This window comes from Macaca mulatta, chromosome 2 (genome assembly GCF_049350105.2).
Source record: "Macaca mulatta isolate MMU2019108-1 chromosome 2, T2T-MMU8v2.0, whole genome shotgun sequence".
NCBI classification, from domain to species: Eukaryota; Metazoa; Chordata; class Mammalia; order Primates; family Cercopithecidae; genus Macaca; species Macaca mulatta.
The window spans coordinates 105,085,656-105,107,841 of NC_133407.1; the positions used below are offsets into that span (position 1 = coordinate 105,085,656).

At 36.5% G+C, this 22,186-nt stretch overlaps 1 protein-coding gene across 10 annotated transcripts in view; it reads right to left on the reverse strand.

Moving 5' to 3' along the window:
• ULK4 (unc-51 like kinase 4) overlaps nucleotides 1-22,186 on the reverse strand; it is a 706,344-nt gene that overhangs the window by 496,870 nt on the left and 187,288 nt on the right. For all 10 annotated transcript variants that reach the window (XR_013413811.1, XR_001443048.3, XM_077992220.1 and 7 more), the window contains one exon: nucleotides 7,550-7,677. Coding sequence is in view for 8 of the 10 variants with exons in the window: in XM_077992220.1 (XP_077848346.1) it covers nucleotides 7,550-7,677 (128 nt within the window). In the remaining 2 variants the exon portion in view is untranslated. The remainder of the gene's footprint in view (nucleotides 1-7,549; nucleotides 7,678-22,186) is intronic.

Below are 22,186 nucleotides of genomic sequence, written 5' to 3' on the forward strand. Positions count from 1 at the left end.
AATGAAGTAAACTTCAGAGAAAAGCATTAGAAACAAAGATGGACTTACATAATGATAAAAGCATGTGTACACAAGAAAACATAATACCCTAAGTAAGTATGCAGCAAACAATGAGGCCTCCAAATACAGGAAGCAAAAATTGTTAGAGCTGAAAAGAGAAACAGACAAAGCCACAATTATAACTGCAGACTCCAACACCCTACTTTCAGAAATTGATAGAAATACTAGAAAGAAAAACAGTAAGAATAGAGAATATCTAAACAACACAATGAAAGAAATCTAATTGACATATAAAGAACATCCCCACCAAAAAGAAGCAGAATGTACATGCTTTTCAAGCACCCTGTACCATTCACCAAAATAGAGCATACATTAAACTACAAGACAAACCTCAACAAATTTAAAAGGACTGAAATCACAGAAAGTGTGTTCTCTGACCATAATAAAATCAAGTTATATATCAATAACATAATGACAACAGAAAAACCTCTAAATATGTGGAAATTAAACAAGACATCTCTAAATAATACATGGATCAATGAGGAAGTTTCAAAGGAAATTAAAAAGATACATTAAACAACATAATTTTTTTAAAAAAATATCCGAATCTATGCAAATGCTATAAAAGCATTTGAGAAAGAGAGTTATAGGACTAAATGCTACATGAGACCTTTTACAAAGAGAAAAGGTTTCAAATCAATAATCTGTTTCTGCTTTCAGAAAGCAGAAAAAGAGCAAAACAAAGCAAGCAGAAGGAAAATATAATAAAAATCAGAGAATGAACTGAAAACAGAAAAATGATAGAGAAAACAAAAAGCTGGTCACAAAAAAAACCATGATAATTAATAAATCTCTAGCAAAACTGATAAAAATAAAAACAGAAGAGGTACACATCATCTATATCAGGAATGAAAAGGGATATCACTACAAATACTTCAGTAGTAAAAAGATAAAATGGAATACTAGAAAAAAGTATATTTAATAACACAATAATTTAGAAAAAATGGACTAATTTCTCAAAACCCATAAACTACCAAAACTCAACCTAGTAAAATGTTAAAATATGCACGGTCTTGCAATTTAAAGAAATTGAATTTGTAATTTAAAAGTTCCTGAAGATAAATCTGCAGGCCCCAATGGATTCGCTAGAGAATTCCACAAAAAATTTAAAGAAAAATTAACAAATTTCATACAGTCTCTTCCAGAAAACAGAAACAGAGGGCATACATCACAATTCATTTTATGAGGCTAGTATTATAGTAATACTAAGAGGAAAGAAGGGAAGGAGGGAGAAAGCAAGCAAGCAAACTATAACCTAGTATCTCTCATGAACTTAAAAGTAAAAATCCTCAACAAAATATTAGCAAATCAAAACCAGCAAAATATAAAAGAATTAACACACTGTGACCACATGAGATTACTCTAGGTATGCAATTGCTGCAGAATTTGAAAAACAATTAATGTAATATAGTATAGAAACAGCTAAAAAAATCACATTGTTATATTAATTGATAGAGAAAAAGCATTTGACAAAATCCAACACCCATTCATGATGAGAGAAAAAAAGCTCTAAGAAAATTGGAGATAAAGAATAAGAATGGGGGCCGGACGCGGTGGCTCAAGCCTGTAATCCCAGCAATTTGGGACGCCGAGACGGGTGGATCACGAGGTCAGGAGATCGAGACCATCCTGGCTAACACGGTGAAACCTTGTCTCTACTAAAAAATACCAAAAAAAACTAGCCGGGCGAGGTGGCGGGCGCCTGTAGTCCCAGCTACTCGGGAGGCTGAGGCAGGAGAATGGCGTGGACCCGGGAGGCGGAGCTTGCAGTGAGCTGAGATCCGGCCACTGCACTCCAGCCTGGGCTACAGAGCGAGACTCCGTCTCAAAAAAAAAAAAGAAAGAATAAGAATGAGAGTGACCTTCCTCCACTGATAAAGAATATCTACAAAAAATCTAGAGTAACTTCATACTTAACATGGAGGCCTAAAACTGTCTTCCCTACAAAGCCAGAAACAAGGCAAGAACATCTGCTCTCACCACTCTTATTCAACATAGTACTGGAAATTCTAAATACTATAATAAGGCAATAAAAATAAAGGGCACACAAACAAGAGAGAAAAAAATAAAACTGTCCGCATTTACAGATGACATGATTGGCTATATAGAAAATCTCCTGGAATCAGAAAGAAAAGAAAGAGGAAGGAAGGGAGGGAGGAAGGGAGGGAGGAAGGGAGGGAGGGAGGGAGGAAGGGAGGGAGGGAGGAAGGGAGGGGAAGGAAGGAGGGAGGGAGGGAGGGAGGGAGGGAGGGAGGGAGGAAGGGAGGGGAAGGAAGGAGGGAGGGAGGGAAGGAACGAGAAAAAAAAACCTAGAACTGATAAGTGAGTTTAGTAAGGTTGTAGAACATAAAATCAACAAACACATCAATTAAATGTGGAAACTGAAATTAATGATGCAATACCATTTACAATTGCTCCCCTCCAAAAAGAAATACTACGTATGTACTTAACAAAACATGCTGAAATTATAGAATGCTAATGAAAGAAGGTTAAAAAAAAAAAAAAAAACTAAATAAATAGAGACACCACATTCAAGGATCAGCAGACCATAGAGTAAATATATCAACTATCCTTGTATTGATGCATTAGTTTAATGATAGCCCAGTAAGGTTTTGGCAAATATAAACAAGCTCATTTCAAAGCTTATATGGAAAAGCATATAGGTCCCAGAACAGCTAAAACAATCTTGACAAAGAAGAATAAAAAGAGGAGATCACTCTGTCCAATATTAAGCCTTATGATGATCAAGTAATCTTAATTACAGTAATCAAGACAATGTTGTATTGATAAAGGGACAGACACACAGATCAATTGAAAAGTTTAGAGAACCCAGAAGCAGCCCCATACAAATACGCCCAAATGATGTCTGACGATGTACAAAAGCAATTTAATGCAGGAAAGATAGCCCTTTTAACAAATAACACCAGAGCAATTAAATATCCACAGGCAAAAACCAAAACCAAAACCAAAAGAAAACCTCTAACTAAGCTTTACACTTTATATGGAAATTAACTCAAAATGGATCACAAACTTAAATGTAAAGCGTATAATCATAAAAAATATTTTTTAAAACATGGGAGAAAATCTTTGGGATCTAGACAGAGTTCTTACTCTTGACATCAAAAATACAAACCACTAAAGGAAAAATTGATAAAGTGAACCCATTAAAATTCAAAACTTTGGTTCTGTAAAATATCCTGTTAAGATAAGATGACAAGTTACACATGAAGAGAAAAATTTGCAAACCATATATCTAACAGTGGACTCATATCTAAAATATATAAAGAACTCTTGAAATTCCATCTTTGGCCAGTAGAGGCTCCTTCACATTGGCTCCTGCATTCCTTTTAACATGACCTTAGAAGTCTCTGATGAATTCCTCGCTTTCAGGACTGACATGCCCCAGCCTCAATTTGTTCATTTCTGGTCTAAATGCAAAGCTGTGCCAGGGACTTGGAACCTATTTATACAAGAGACCATGATTTGAGTAGAAAATGGTATTTAGGAATTAAAACTTGAATTCAGTGTTATAAACTGAATTCTGTTCCCTCCAAAATTCATATGCTGAAGCCCTAACCCTCAATGTGACTATATTTGAAGATGTATGTGTTTGGAGATAGGGCTGTATTTGGAGATGTAAGGGGGTAATTAAGGATAAATGAGGTCACGCTGGGGGGGCACCTGATCCAGCAGCAATGGTGTACTTAAAGGGGAAAAGACACCATGAGTGCGCAAACACAAAGCAAAGGCCATGTGAGGACACAGGAAGAAGGCAGCCCTCTATGTAAGCCAAGAAGAAAGACCTCACCAGAAACCAAACCTGCTGGCACTTTGATCTTGGATCTGTAGCTGATGAAACTGTGAGAAAATAAATGTATGTGGTTTAAGTTGCCCAATCTGTGGTACTGTTATGACAGCCTGAGCAAACTAACACAAGTAGATAAAACTATGAAATATATAATTTCTTTAAAAAGACAGAAAAATAAATGAGTTTATGCTAACACTTTAGAGTCAAATTAAAGATGAGATAATTTTACTTATATTTTTATAATTGTACATTTTACACTGATAATATTGGTTATTACTGGAATTAGCATAATTATTAGTTTTCTCTTACCATATATATAGAGACTATATACACACACACACACACACACAAACACACACACCATAGAGACATATATATACCATATATAGAGAGGTCACATACATACACACACATAGACACACACCATATATAGAGACCATATATATACACACACACCAAAGAGAGCATATATATATACACACACACAGACACACACACACCATCTATATATATGTAATAGTTTCAAATGGCAATACATATATGAACACTGACAACAAGAACACTGAATGCAGTCTAAGGTTTCTTAATGGGATTTTGGTCACTAAAATATATTACGATAGAAATATTCTGCCATAATACCGTGATTTAAAAGCACTCGCTTTAAATCTCTCTTCCCTGGGGAATCATACCACAAACTTGACACACAGATTGTTTTCAATTTTTCAAGGCCACTTTATTTTTCTCATTTTTATTTTTAACATTATATAAAACATTTACATGCTTCTTAAGTCTAGACCATAAAGCAGGTACATTCAGAGAAGCATAGCTCATTCCTGCCCCTGCACCTTCCTTATTCTCTTCCTAATCCTGTAAATTGTCACTCTTGTAATTTATTTAACTTTCCATTCTGTCTTTTGTAAAATATTAGTAAAGGCACATATATTCTCTGTTTTTACCCTCTTTCTTAGACAAAAGGTATTAACAGTATGCTACGAATACTATTCTACATCTGACTTTCATCAGGATAATAATGTCTTGTAGATGATCCATGGCTGTGTACAGACATCTTCCTTGTGCCTTTCCACAGCTGTGTAGCCCTCCATTCTGGGGATGGTGGTGGTTGGCAGAATGCTAAAGATCCCCCTGCCCCCAAAGCCCCACCATCCTGGCTATTCAAATACTAATCTGGATACTTCAGCTGGTACCCAACTTACAGTGATTCAACTTGCAATTTTATGATATGTCAGTTTGAGAAGGTGCAAAACCATATTCAGTAGAAACCATACATGGAATACTCATACAACTATTCTGCTTTTACTTTCAGGGTGGTATTCAATAAATTACATGAGATATTTTACACTTTATTATAAAAAAAAAGGCTTTGTGGGCAGTTTGCGGTGGCTCACACCTGTAATCCCAGCACTTTAGGAGGCCAAGGCAGGTGGATCACTTGAGGTCAAGAGTTCAAGACCAGCCTGGCCAACATGGTGAAACCCCATCCCTACTAAAAATACAAAAATTAGTCAGGCATGGCAGCGCGCATCTGTAATCCCAGCTACTCAGGAGGCTGAGGCAGGAGAATCACTTGAACCTGGGAGGCAGAGACTGCAGTGAGCCGAGATCACACCACTGTACTCCAGCCTGCACGACAAAGTGAGACTCCATATCGAAAAAATAAAAAATAAATAGGCTTTGCATTAGATGATTTTGCCCAACTACAGGCCAATATAAGTGTTCTGTGCACATTTAAGGTAGGCTGGGCTAAGCTATGATGTTCAGTAGATTAGATGTATTGCATTTTTGACATGATATTTTCAACTTATGATGGATTTATTGAAATGCAACCCCCACTGTAAATCAAGGAGCATCTGTATTGGGAAGTGAGTTTGAAGACATAATTAAAGTCCCAATTCCATTAATCTTAAGATATATAGATTATCTGAGTGAGCCTAAGCTAATCAAGTGAGACATTTAAAATTCATTTTATCTGATTGATGGCAGAGGAGGGAAGTCAAAGATGTTCGAAGTATGAGGGGGATGAGTCTCTGCTTTTCAAGGCATGAGAAGCAATCTTGCTGGCCACCAAGAGAAAGTAAACAGGTATGCAGTAAATGTCAATGAAGAAGAAGGACAGATTCCTGAAGCTAAGAGTGAACCGCAGCCAAACACCAGCAAGAAAGTGAGGATGTCAGTCCAAAGACTGCAAGAACATGAATTCTGCCAAGAATCAATGAGCCTGGAAGAGGACTCCGAGCCTCAACTGAGAATCTCAGCACCAGCCAACACCTTGACATCAAGTATGTGAGATGTGGGCAGAGGATCACTCAAGCCCAAGAGTTCAAGACCAGCCTGGACAACACAGTGAGACCCTGTCTCTATCAAAATATTTTAAAAATTATCTGGGCATGATGGCATACACCTGTAGTTCCAGCTACTCTGGAAGCTGAAGTGAGAGGATCGCTTGGGCCTGGTGTGCGGCTCAAGGCTGCAGTGAGCTGTGATTACACCACTGTACTCCAGCCTGGGCAACAGAGTAAGACTCTGTCTCCAAAAATACACATGGAAATTTGTTGTCTTGTTTGTTATATAGGTAGGTATATCATAGCCCCAATTTTGCCTCTTGACCTACAAAGCCTACTTTCTCACTGTTAACAGGAAAAAAAAAAAAAAAATGCCAACCCCTAAGCAATACCAGACTCTGCTCAGTACTCCAGAACAAGTAAAAACCTGGATCTAGAAACACACATTAAATCAAATTGTCAGGGCTCCTCTGGGCTTCAACATAGCACAGATCAGATGGTTCAGAAGGTGTTAATCAGAAAGCATCAGAACATGAAGCGAACTTGAGGAGCATCTAGAACAGCTCCTCCTTTTAGAGGAAAGAGTTACAAGCCCGGAGAAAGACCTGTCCTTCCTAGGACCAGTCTATAAACTCTCATCCCCTTCCCTGCTCCTCCTTCTGAGCCTTCAGCTACTTATTCCAGAATCTCACAATAAGGAAAATTACAACCAAACCACTGGTCTAATATTGACTCACAAAGGTACAAACCAGAACCATCTCAACACCCTACTTTGGACTGTTCTCAGATCTAGGGCTGTGTTAGCCCATTCTCACACTGCTGTGAAGAAATATCTGAGACTTGATAATTTATAAAGGAAAGAGGTTTAATTGATTCACATTGCTGGGGAGGCCTCAGGAAACTTACAATGATGGCAGAGGGTAAAGGAAAAACAGGCACCTTCTTTACAGCCGGCAGGATGTAGTGAGTGCCAGCATGGGAAATGCCAGATGCTTATAAAACCATCAGATGTGGTGAGACTCACTCATTATCACAAGAACAGAATGGGGGAAACCACTCCCATGATCCAATTACCCCCACTTGGTCCCACTCCTGACACATGAGGATTATAGGGATTATAATTCAAGGTGAGATTTGGGTGGGGACAGAGAGCCAAACCATATCAAGGACACACAAGGCATTTCTCATCCCACCATAGTTTCAGAGGTCTTCTCTGGGTCCTCAGTACTTCCAAGCTGAGATTACAAGTGAAATATTAAACCCCTGGAAAAACCCTTAAAAAAATATACCAGATACACAGAGACCAAGAAACACCCTGCAACTACTAATACAACAGGCACTAAATTGAAGTTATTGATGAAACCATCAGAGAAAATCTTACCTTGCTTGGCAACTGAGCAGCAACATCTCACGGTTATAAATCAAAATATATAGAAGAACCAGGAAGGCTTTTGCTCTAATGTATGTTGAGGGGCTGTCGAGTAAACGGATAACTGTGGAGACAAAGTCCTGTGGAAGACATTTAAAAATTTTTTTTGAGAGAACATAACAAAATAGGGCAGTCTCAATTCTCAGAGTAAACAGACTATAATAATCAAGCAGATGGCAGAAAGTAAAATAATATCAACTACTGTTTTCGCATTCTCAATTTGTGCTAGATCCCATAACTAAATTTTAATACTATCTCATTTAAATCTGAAAATTAGTCATAAAAAGTTGATAATATTGTCCCCGCTTTAAAGAGAAAAAATGAGTATTGAAAAGTTAAGCAATTTACCCAAATTCAGAGTTGGATAAAATCCAGGCCAACTGAATGACAAAGCCTGCCTGTTAACTACTCAATCACACAACTGGAAATGTGGCAGCAAATAATACAACTGTCAGTCACAACTGCATGTAGATATAAATCTCCAAGAAGAGCTGCATATAGAGAGATCATATCTCTAGTCTACACATCCGAGGGCTTAACAGACATAAAGATAATACTCAATACATGACACAAAGAAACGTATACTCATATAACACTCTTTAATTAAAGGTATAATTCAACACAAAGGACTAAGTATTGACAAGGAATAGTGCTACTTTCCCTTTTAGAAGACAGACTATAAATAATTTCTATAAATATGCAAACAGAACACAGACACACACGCACATACATGGTTAATGAATGTAAGTAGTCAGAAATATAGAATCATAATATCAGCAAGATGGCTACAGAGAACAGGAATATATAAGTTCCCAAGAGAGCTTAAGAGGTGCCAGCACCTAACAGTAACACTGTGTGTCCAAGACAGATTTAAGAAGCTCAATTTTTTTTTTTTTTTTTTGCCACACTCCAATCCTTTTCTATTTGGTGCTATGTTTCCAGGTAGGAATAATTTACATAGTCATGTATATGCCATGTAAATTCTATGCTACTTAAGGATAAAAACATATCTAAGCATCAGTCTCACCTAGCTCCTGAACCGAATTATCAAAGCCAAAGTATTTATCTCAGGTAAAAAACAAATCAATGCAGTCATCCTTGAGTAGAAGATCTGTTTTCTACCTTTGCAGCAACTAGACAGTAGAAAATCCATCCCCAGAGTCCATTCCTGATTCTAATTTATACTCTATGGTCTAAGGACCACAATCACAAGTCCGTTTCCTCTGTCAACACAACCCCCAACATATACATACATAATTCCAAAGCCATTCAAATTTCCAGCAATTATAGACTGAAAAACTCTTCCAGATTATAAGAGATTAAAAAGACATGATAACTGACTGCAATTCAAGATCTGGAAGTTCTGTAAGGTCTGTAGATTAGCTAACAACACTGAATCAATGTTAATTTCCTGATTTTGAAATTCACAGCTTGTTTCAGTGAAGTAATTAGAATTAGAAAAGCATCACGTCCATAAACTTCTCAAGTGGGTCAGAAAACACACACACACTCACACATCCGTGCACACAAAGTGAAAGCGATAAAGACAGAGAAAGATAAATTATAAAGTAAACATAGTAAAATGTTAACATTTGGTGAATGTAGGCAAAGGATCTATTGCAATCATTTACACTGTATGTCCAAAATCAAACTCAGTGCCTGAGGACCAATATACTAGCCAAACTCAGAAGTCTCAGTACTATCCTTGACCCTTCTTCTTTCCTTTCTTTCATGCCCAATTAACCCCAAGCTCTGTGAAAATGACACCCCTAATATGGCTGTCTTATTTCTATGCACCATTATATCTTTCCTGAATTACTACAACAGGCTTTATTTAATTTTCCTTTATTCCATCTACTCTACAAATTTTAGCCACAGTGGACCCTCTATTAAAAGCAAATGTAACTCACCTATAAAATATTCTCAATAGTTACACAACCATTAAAAAGAAGCTAAAACTCATTATGACATATGAGGCTCTTCATGGTCTGGCTTTTCATTATCTTTCCAAAATCATGTATCATACCATCAACTCCACTGAATACCCTCAACATTCACAATGAGGAAATTAAAAAAAAGGAAGATGAGAATATTGAACAAAGGAAAGTGGCAAAGAGAATTTCAGGATTATTCCAAGGTGACAGCCTTCACCAGACAGAAGGCAGCCTACCTGTACAGAAGCTGGTCCAAGGCCCCCAGAGAGAACTCAGGAGAAGAAACCGACAGACTATCTGAAGCACCTGAATGTAATTTGAAACACAAAGTGATGTAAACAAAGAAAGGTTCACTAGATATTGATCTACACAAAATTAACAGACCGAGTACATATGCATGTTGGAGCCTGTCTCATGTCTTACTTCAAAATAAACACCAAACAAATCTAAGATTTAAAAAATAAACACAAAATGATTCAAAGATCTAGAAGAGGCCACGGGAGGTAGGCATACAAACATATATACATACATACATACATACATATTTCAATCTCAGACTGGGGAAAATGTTCGTAAATAATTTATTAGAAAGAATAAAATAAGTGTGAGAAATGTAAATAAAAAATGTTAAATGCCACATAGAAATGAAACGCTATAAAGAAAAAAACCACATGAATTAGAGAAAATATTTGCAGCACATTTTTTTAATAAAGGTGATTTTCTTGATATATAAATATCAATAACTAAGAAAAGAACTAAAGGACTAAGAAAGTAAGAGTACTAGAAACAACTGAAACCTCTGATCTCTTCCATGTGGAATATCACATCAACCAAGGATAATTTAAGGTATTTCAAAAAATACAGAACATAGGAGGCAAGTTTCATATAAAGCTATCCATATAAACCTATTTCATATAAAGACAACAAAAAATGAAAACAAAAAACATTTCAGCTGATAAAAACTCTTTTTTTTTTTTTAGAGACGGAGTCTCACTCTGTTGCCCAGGTTGGAGTGCAGTGGCGCAGTCTTGGCTCACTGCAACCTCCACTTCCCGGGTTCAAGCGATTCTCCTGCCTCAGCCTCCTGAGTGGCTGGGACTACAGGTGTGTGCCACCATGTCCAGTTAATTTTTTGTATTTTTAGTAGAGAAGGATTTTCACCGTGTTAGCCAGGATGGTCTCGATCTCCTGACCACATGATCTGCCTGCCTTGGCCTCCCAAAGTGCTGGAATTACAGGCGTGAGCCACCGTGTCCAGCCAAAACTCTGATTTTACCTGCTATGGTCTGAATGTTTTTTCCTGCCCCCATTCGTATATTAAACTTAATCCCCAATGTAACAGTGTTAAAACGTGGAGCCTTTGGGAGGTAATTAGGTCATAAGGACTACACCCTCATGAATGAAGTTAGCACCCTTATAAAAGAGACCTGAGTTTATTTACCCCTTCCAACATGTAAGGAAACAAAGAAGACACTATCTATGACAAATGGGCCCACACTAGACACCAAATCTGCTAGTGCCTTGATCTTGGACTCCCCAGCCTCCAGAACGGTGAGCAATACATTTCCATTATTTATAAATTACCCGGTCTAAGGTACCTTGTTACAGCAGCCCAAACATACTAAGATACCACTCAACCAAAACAAAAAACAAAACAAAATAAAATTGAGGGAGAGGTAAACTGTACTGTACCAGCTCAATTTGAAGGAACTATCATTAAATAAGCATTTATAGACATCAAAAAGGTCCAAGTCACTTAGTTATAGAAGACAAGGAGGTATAGACAGTATACCTTAGGAACACAGATGCAAAAACTCCTCAACAAAATATAAGCACGTTGATCCAGTATATATTAAAGGAATAAAACATGATGACCAAGTGAGGTTTATCCCAGGAATCCAAAGCTGATTCAACATTTGAAAAACAATAAGTGTAATTCATCATAATTAATTGATGAAACAAGAAATATCACATAACAATGAATTACTAATAAAAAAATTTATAAAATTCAACATCCATTCATGATAAAAACTCTCAGCAACCTAGGAATAAAAGAGACCTCCTCAATGTGAAAAAAGGCAAGTAGAAAAAAAACCTACAGTTAACATCATAATGATGAAAGACTAGGTGTTTCCCCAGAAACTGAGAAGAAAGCAAAGATGTCCACTCTCATCACCCATGATTCAGTATTTTACTGAAAGCTGTAGCCAGCATAAGAAGAAAAATAAATAAAAGACATTTAGATTTCAATGAAAGAAATATTTGCAGATGACATGATTACCTATGTAGAAAATCCCAAGGAATTTACAAAAGCTTCTATAACTTATGAGTTTAGCAAGATCTGGTATATTTCAATATACCAATAATGAACAACTGGAAAATAAATCCTTTTTAAAGTACCACTTTTCTTTTTTTTTTTTTTTTTTTTTTTTGAGACTGAGTCTGGCTCTGTCGCCCAGGCTGGAGTGCAGTGGCCGGATCTCAGCTCACTGCAAGCTCTGCCTCCCGAGTTTACGCCATTCTCCTGCCTCAGCCTCCGGAGTAGCTGGGACTACAGGCGCCCGCCACCTCGCCCGGCTAGTTTTTTGTATTTTTTAGTAGAGACGGGGTTTCACCGTGTTAGCCAGGATGGTCTCGATCTCCTGACCTTGTGATCTGCCCGTCTCAGCCTCCCAAAGTGCTGGGATTACAGGCTTGAGCCACCGTGCCCGGCTAAAGTACCACTTTTCAATAGCTCCAACCACAACAACAACAAAGAAGTATTGCTTTCACCCTAACAAAACATCTACAGAATCTGTACATTAAAAATTCTAAAATCGTGATGAAAGAAAACTTTTCAAACCTATAAATAATGAAAAGACATTCCATGTTCATGTAGTAAGACTCAAGTTAGTCATCAATTCTCCCCAAATTTACCTATAGACTTAATGCAACTTCAGTCAAAATGCCAACAGGGTATTTTGTGGCTATAAACTGAGTTTAAAATTTCTATGGAAAGGTAAAATAAAAACTAGAATATGCAAAACAATTTTGGGAGGATATGCAAGAATCGTACAATAATTTTAAGACATACAAAAAACTATGGTAATCAAAACAATGTAGTATTGACAAAATGATAGACACATAGAACAAGGAAACAAACTAGAGTTTAGAAATATAGTCCATCAGTTTACGATAAAGGTGTAAAGGCAACATTGGAAAAAGGCTAATCATATGACCAAATGATGCTGGAACAACTGAACATCCACAAGCAAAAATGTTAACTTAAACTCATTCCTCACTCCACATGCAGAAATTAACCCAAAATGTATTATACAACTGAATATAAGTCAACTTCATCAAAACGAAAATTTCTCCCGTGAAGGACCCTGTAAGAAAAGACATGCCACATACTCAGAGAAAATATTTGTACCCAGAATATATAAAGAACTCTCCAAACTCAAAATTAAGAAAAAAAATGTTAATGAACAAAATATTTAAACAGACGTTTCACCAAAGAAAATATGTATCTGTCGAATAGATGCAAGGATGCTCAATATAATAATCATTACAGTAGTGCAAATTAAAATCATACTGAGATACAACAATGAACTTATTAGAATGACTAACATGAAAAATGGTGAGTATGTAAAGCAACTGAAGTTTTTCAAACATTGCTAGTGGGAATGCAGAAATGGTACAGGAATCCTGGAAAACAGTTTGGCAATTTCATTAAAATGTTCAATATATACCTATCATATATGCCTCAACCATCCTACTTCTAAGTATTCTAATGAAATAAAAACTTAAGTTCACAGAAAATCTTGTACAAAAAAATTGATAGCAATATTTAGTTATAATACAGATTGAGTATCCCAAATCCAAAAATCTAAAATCTGTAATGCTCCCAAATCCAAAACTTTTTGAGTACTGATAAAATGCAAGTGGAAAATTCCACACATAAGTACTTAACACAAACTTTGTTTCATGCACTGAAAATATTTAAAATATTGTATGAAATTACCTTGGCCTTATTTTATACAAGGTGTGTATGAAACACAAATAAATTTTGTGCTTAGACTTGGGTCCCATCCCCAAGATATCTCATTATGTATATACAAATATTACAAGACCCAAAAACACTGAAATCTGAAACACTTCTGGTCTCAAGCATTTTGGATAAGGGATATTTAACCTGCAGTCAAAAACCGAAAACAGTTCACATGTCCTTCGGTGTGTACATGAATAAATAAACTGTGGTACATCCACATAATGAAACAGTACTCAGCCTTAATGCACTACTGAGACATGCAGTGACATGGATGAATCTTAACTGCACTGTATTAACTGAAAGAAACCAGCTGCAAAGATTATATGCAATGTGATTCCATTTATATGACATTCTGGAAAAGATAAAGCTATAGGGGCAGGAAGACATCAGTGATTGCCAGGGACTGGGATGGAGGGTGGTTTGCCTAAGAAAAATGCAGCACACGGTCATTCTTTGGGAAACTGGAATTGTTCTGCATCTTTCTGGTGGTGGTAACAAGAGTCTATGCATATATTAAACCTCATAGAACTGAGTCCCCACAAAGGTAAATTTCATTGAAAGTAAATTTCATTACACATAAATTTTAAAATTAAAAAATGATACATATTATACATAAAATATAAACTGTTACTTATAAGTTATATATTATAGTACATATATGTATATATTATAGTACATATATGCATATATTATATGTATATACATATACTGGATTTATTATACATATAATATATGTACATATTATATATTATATACCATTCACAATGTATAACAGCAATAATTACAGTAATGAGTGTTATGCCTTAAATAGTATAGCAACCACCTTTGTAAAGTGAAAACTACACAGGATATAAGAAGCAATAAAATATTTTATCATACTACTGTCAGTCTGAGACTCAAAAGAACAAAAATAAGTGAGGATATAGAAGACCTAAATAACATAAACAATAGGTTAGATATTATGGGTAGATATCAAATTTTATATTCAAATAATGGAACACATATCTTTTTCTTAACATAAAATGATCCTTTAAATTGATCATATAACAGATCATGAAAAAATATTAATATACTCCACAAAGTAAAAATAATTTTTATGATTACAATGCAATAAAACTAGAAATTAGGCTGGCATGGTGGCTTACATCTGTAATCCCAGCACTTTTGGATACTGAGGCAGGAGAATTGCTTGAGCTCAGGAGTTCCAGACCAGCCTGCACAACATAGCAAGACCTCTTCTCTACTTAAAAATAATAATAGTAATAATTAGCCAGGCATGATGGCACATGCCTGTAGTCCTAGCTACTTAGAAGGCGGAGGTGGATGGATTGCTTGAGCCCAGGAGATCGAGGCTACAGTGAGCTATGATCACATCACTGCACTCCAGCCTCGACAACAGAGTGAGACCTTGTCTCAGGGAAACAAACAAACAAAACTAGAAATTAATTAAAACATAAATAATCCAAAAGGCCCTTCTACCTGCAAATTTTTTAAACTCTGTGTTAAACAAACCTTAAGAGAAAATACAAACCAAAATTGCAGAACTTAAAAATACTAGGTCTTATTCATTCTAGCTAACTATATTTTTGGGCCCATTAACCACCCCCACTCTCCTTTCCACTACTCTTCTCAGTTCCTCGTAACCATCATTCTATTCTTTATTTCCATGAGTTCAACTGCTTTTTTTAGCTCTATCTACCCCCAAGTATTTAAAATGGTTTTTTAATTTATAAAAATAATAAAATAAATAAATAAAATAAAAGCTAACAGTAAAAACACTATTGTATTAGCCTGTTCTCACACTGCTATTAAGATACTACCTGAGACTGGGTAATACATAAAGGAAAGAGGTTTGATTAACCCACAGTTCCACATGGTAGGGGAGGCCTCAGGAAACTTACAGTGATGGTAGAAGTTGAAAGAGAAGCAAAGCATGTCTTACATGGTGACAGGAGAGAGAGCAAGAGAGCCAGGAAGTGTCGCTTTTTTTTTGTTTTGTTTTTTGTTTTTTGAGACAGAGTCTCGCTCTGTCCCCCAGGTTGGAGTGCAGTGGCACGATATAGGCTCACTGCAAGCTCCGCCTCCCAAGTTCACGCCATTCTCCTGCCTCAGCCTCCAGAGCAGCTGGGACTACAGGCGCCCGCCATCACATCTGGCGAACTTTTTTTTGTATTTTTAGTAGAGACGGGGTTTCACCGTGTCAGCCAGGATGGTCTGGATCTGCTGACCTTGTGATCCACCCGCCTCGGCCTCCCAGAGTGCTGGGATTACAGGCGTGAGCACCTGCACACATAATTACTACGGAGTCTTCAATCTTTATGGTTATCTAGTTACTTTACTAGGCATCTCAAAAAGAAAAAGCATCAATTGTATTTTTACCATGTTTGTAATTACTATAATTACAGTTTAACTTTGGAAATCTCATTGATAAATAGCAACAAAAATACAAACCATACCAAAAAAAAAAGTAGATCAGGCATGGTGGTTCACACCTGTAATCCAAGCACTTTGGGAGGCCAAAGCAGGAGGATTGTTCAAGACTATCCTGGGCAACACAGCAAGACCCTGTCTCTACAAAGAAAACAAAAAACTTAAAAGAGAAATGTAGGACTTAGACACAGAAAACTACCGATTTTTACTGAGTGATAATAGGGCACTTGAATAAATGGAGTGGCAGTATAATATGCTGGCAAATAATTTGAGCTTTGGAATCAGGAAGACCTGACTTCAAATGCCACATTTCTTAACAAAATAACCACTATGATTCAGTTTCTTCAACTGTAAAATAAAGTGGAGAGAATTACAATAACATTTCTCATAGTCGTGATGTAATGACTTAGGCTTTTGTCCAAATACATAATAAAAATATCATAAAGCATAAATCTGTGAGAAGTATTCATTTATGAAAACTGTTGTGGAAAAGACAATACAAAGGGGAAAACAAACAAAAGTATATTTAAGACTCTAGAAAAGATAAAGGACAGACTATTCATTAAATGATATCCTTACTTTATTTCTTATACTAGAAAGACTCCAAATTAAAAATTTAAGTAAGGAGTGGAGGAAGCAATCTTATAATACTATACATCTTTCAAAATGAATATATTACCTTGGAAAATGTATTGCAAAGAATCCCTATCTTTATTATAAATAACGTTTATCAATTAAAAAGTATGTATGAACACTCCAATAAAACAACAAAATGATATGAACAAGAAACAACTGATAAAAGGACTCTACCACCAATAAGCAAATTAAAACATGGTTGTCATCACTAGTAGTCAAAGACATACAAAATTTATAAGAATAAGAATCCATTTAAGCCGGGCGCAGTGGCTCATGCCTGTAATGCCAGCACTTTGGGAGGCCGAGGCGGGTGGATCACAAGGTCAGGAGTCCAAGACCAGCCTGGCCAAGATGGTGAAACCCCATCTCTACTAGAAATACAAAAATTAGCTGGGTGTGGTCGCAGGAGCCTGTAATCCCAGTTATTCGACAGGCTGAGGCAGAGAATTGCTTGAACCCGGGAGGCAGAGGTTACAGTGAGCCGAAATCACACCACTGCACTCCAGCCTGGGCGTCAGAACGAGACTCCGTCTCAAAAAAAAAAAAATCCTTTTAAAAATACGAAAGTATGATGAAGGAAGGAAAAATATCTACTATATGCTTACTCTGAGTCAGGCACTGTGGTAGCTGATTTAAATATATTATTTCAATTACTCCTTTAAGGAAGATATTATTGGATTTATTTTATAGATGAGGAAACAGAAGCCTCAGGGAACCAAAACATTTTTGACACCTTCCCCTCCTGGGGAGTCTTTTACCTTATACCAATCCCACAACTAGCAAGGCTTCTTCTAGGAAAAAGCACAACCAGATTACACAGGTATCCACAGAATATGACTAAGTAAAAATGTGAGTTTATGCATTGATAAAAGACAGGGGAGGTAAATATCGATGATGTCAAAGCTGGTTAGGCTTTTGTTGTTTTCTCTTTACATTTTCTTAATCTTAATGGTGTTTTAAGAGCTCGTTTGGAGGTTCTAGCAAGGGAGCGCAGCTACCTGTACACCCTTGACCAAAGTATGGTGCTCCTCAATCAAGGAAGGATCTGATCAATCACAGGGCTTTGGCTGGAACACACATGGAGCCATGAGGGAGGAAGGGGACACCTGCCTAGCCAGTCAGATCAGCTGAATGAACCCTGGTGATCAATGAGGCAACAGATGTCACAGCCAGATTGCCCTCACATCCCTTACTGGTGTTTTGAAAACTGAAAGAACTACTGGAAGCTTTTGTATAGGTCCAAGCTAAGATGTAAACACAGTGTGCTTGGCTAACTGTGAAATATGTTCATTTCCATACTAACATTGTTTCAATGGTTTAAAAAAAGGATTTGTCATCATACATACATTATTTTCTTATACTCATTAGCATGTGGATATCGATATTATTAATACTGTAAATTATTGTTTAGTGAATGATTTAAAGATATACTTTTTGTCTGGATAAGTAAAATACAGTTGTTTAAAAAGTTGAAGCATGTTAATTTTCTTCACAAAAATGTATTCATGTAAGTTATAAAAACTCTGCAAAATATAGAAAATTAGAGACAAAAGAAAAATCATCCATTTCTTACATGATCCAGAGACAGACACTGAATTTAACTGAATTTGATTTTTATTACATATTAAAATACTTTTTGCTTTTTTAATTAAAAAATCTACAATGTTTATAAAAATAGCCATCTGCTCCCCACACTTCTACTTCCCAATTTTTGTTCACCAAGTGTAATTAATCAGAATTTAGCTATTTTTCTTTTCTAATTATACCTCTGTTTCTTTCCTGCTCCTTGCCTCTCAAATATACATTTCTCCTCTCTCAGTTATCCAACAGTTATATTACAAGTCAATATGTATATTCCATATGTATGACTGTGCAAATAATATTCATAATTGAGCCATGCAAAAAAAAAAAAGAATTCACTTTATTGCAAAGTAGAGTAGCAAAGATAAAAATGGATAGCAGCCAGTGTTGGAATGGTCATAGGTAAACAGATAAATCTTACAAACGGCTAGTAGGGAAGTGAGATGTTGTTTCTCAAAAGCCTTAAAAATGTTATTTTCTTCTGATACACCTGTCACGTCTCAAGAAACTTATCTCAAAGTGATGAACAAATGAGCTTATGTACAAGAATACTCACAGTAGCACTGTTTATTGCAGGAGTCCCCAACCCCCAGACCACAGACCAATACTGGTTTGTGGCCTGTTAGAAACCCGGCTGCACAGCAGAAGGTGAGCAGTAGGCAAGCTAGCATTACCACTTGAGCTCCACCTCCTGTCAGAGCAGTGGAGCCATCAGATTCTCATAGAAGCGTGAACCCTATTGTGAACTGCACATGCAAGGGATCTAGGTAGCACACTCCTTATGAGAATGTAATGCCTGATGATCTTCTGAGTTGGAACAGTTTCATCCCAAAACCACCTCCCCAGCTCTGGTCTGCTGGAAAAAAATTGCCTTTCACGAAATTGGTCCCTGGTGCCAAAAAGGGTGGAGACCACTGGTTTATAAGACAAACATGAAACTATTTTAACATCTAAAAACAAGAGATTTGTTAGGTAAATCATAATTGTAGTAAATACTCCGTCTACACAATATCTGGACTAACCTGCTTCTTTCATGACAAACACTAACGAAGTACATGGGGAAAGGAAAAGTGGTAGAAGTGATGCTACATTACCTCCAAGGCTAGGTCTGACATGGTCATGTAGATTCTACCTGGTACTCTTGAAACACTCACTCTTGGAACTCAGCCACCACGCTGTGAGGAAGCCCAAGCAGCCTGTAGAGGCCCACATACAGTGCAACTGAGGCTCCCAACCTACAGCCTCAGCTGAGTTCTCAGCAAACAGCTTGTACCAACTTGCCAGTCACATGAATGCACCATCTGGAAAGGATATTCTCCAGTCCCACCCCAGCTAACACAGCCTTGCTCAAATTACAGAATTTGTGAGCAAAATAACCTACTGTCCTTGTCTAAATCATAACATTTTGGGTGGTTTGTTACACAGCAATAGAAAAATAAAATATAACTTAAGTATACAAAGAAAGAAAAAAAGTTTCCAGGCACAAAAAAGTTTCAAACAGCAATAGACATAATTTGAAAACACAGAAATAACCAATAAGTGATAGTGAGGTCTGTTACTGTATTCCTTCTTGATATACAGATCCTTTTCAACTTACAATAAGGTTACATCCCAATAAACTCACTGTAAATCAAAAAAATCATAAGCTGAGCAATTATAGATTAGGGACCATCTGCAGTGTTATTCAGCTATACTAATAATCTTGCAAAACTAAAATAATATGCTTATGATTTGGAGTGAAACAAGCTAGACAAACTATTACAAACATCAAAAATAAAAGAAATTACATAACTTTATTTGTAACACAATAACTCTCGGTCCTTTGAGAAGCTGCAGCACAATTTTAGATCTAAGCCTAAGAACATCTTCCGTCCTAAATAAATTATCATTTAGTCATTTCAGAAAGACTGAATGAACAGTAATGACTTTGACTCCCTACAACCAGTTGCCTAGGATTCTATATTTAATCTTAAGCAATGTGTACCACACCTCTAGAACAGTTTTAATCTTACAACACTTGAGGAGGGAAGATTACAGGCTGCAGGCAAAGACTTAGTGCCAAAGATGAATAATCAAAACTACCTTTAGAGAACCAAAACTGACCTCAGGTCACTTCAGCTAGCAATCCACTATATATTCAGCTTTGATGGAAATTCACCTTGTCATATAGCTCAACATACCCAAATATTACAGTGGAGAAAAAGAGCAGAAGCCATTTAGTTCTATAACCCAAATCACAGCACAACAAGGTTATGTCCAGCATTCACAGCCAGAAGCAAATGGTATTCAGCAGTGATTTCAGAGTGGACATTTCTATTCTAACTTAAAGATGGTATAATGAAATATTCAGAATGATAGGAATCTCTCTGAAATATATAAAGCTTTCACCACAACCAAAAATATTTCACCATCAAAATTAAGCATAATAGTAAAATATTCCTCTAGTACACATCATAAAGGCAAATATGAGATGATAACGAGGTAGAGAACTTCAAAATTATCTCTTACAAATCTCAAGGGGTAAAATTGATCTGCTTCAACTGTCACAGCTAAAAATCAATATGTATGGCCTGGCCATCAACTGATAACAGCCTCAAAGAAAAACAATGAGAAATCATGTAGATAACTACACTGACACTATTTTCCTATTTAATATTGATGGAAACAAACAAGGTACTGATTAAATCTAAAATTATTTTTGGATTACAATCTTCCTTTAAAAAGTTTAGCCAAGTATCTAAGTAAAACGTCTTTCAGAGAACACATATTTATTAATACAGACTAAAAGTATCACAATATACACCCATAATCTGATTCATATGTATAGATTAATTTCATATTTTAAATGCTTGATTAAAAAGTGAGCAGGCTTATCCGAATTTTTCAAAATTTTACATGCATTAAATTTCACAGTGATCTTCCATGGTGCTTCCAAATTATACAGAGATCTGCAGCTTCAGGCTTATTATTAATCACTGTTGTGTTACAGGTTTGTATCAAAACACAAAATATGAACCACTCAGCCCTCAGTCCTTCAAGCTTTCCATGTTGACTGGGGAATTTTTCTACAGGGCAGTAACCACTTGTTACTCTTTCACATCCATAAAATAATCTTCCTAATGCTACAGAGTATAGGATTACTACCAAAAAATGTGTGACGTATATACTGATTTTATAGAAAGATACTTTTTTGTTTTGTTTTGTTTGAGACAGAGTCTCATGCTGTCGCCCAGGCTGGAGTGCAGTGGAGCAATCTTGGCTGACTGCAACCTCCAGCCTCCCGGGTGCAAGTGATCTTCCTGCCTCACCCTCCCAAGTGGCTGCAACCACAAGCATGCACTACCACGCCAGGCTAATTTTTTTGTATTTTTAGTAGAGGCAGGGTCACGCCATGTTGGCCAGGTTGGTCTTGAACTCCTGGCCTCAAGTGATCCACCCACCTCAGCCTCTCAAAGTGCTGGGATTACAGGCATGAGCCACCACGCCTAGCCAGAATGATACTTTCTGAATCATAAGTAAATAGGGTAAAGGAGAGAGCCTAGTAGACTTTTACATGAGGAATATTACGTTACTTTTGAAAGGTGAATTTCTAAAGAAGTATTTTTTTTTTTTTTTAGTTAACTTCAGATTCTCCACAAACAAAACAACTATGGCTACAGTCATCCACGAAGACCTGTAGATTGAAAGATGACAACAAGTTTGTAAATATTAAGAGAGAACTAAAATTTTTCTTATATTTGAAACACCAAATACTCCAGCTAATAATACGGCTTACTATAATAATAGCTCACTCCATCGAGTAGTAAGTTTCCCTACTCCCTTACATGCCTAAATCACATTCTATCTTTGTCAATTATAAAATACCACATAATAATCTGTCAGAATATTTCCATTAAAATATGTGGTAAAGTTCAAAGTTAGTTTAATAATCCATACCGTTTTCAATGAGAGACGGAGTTCCTAAAATTCAGTGTTTTC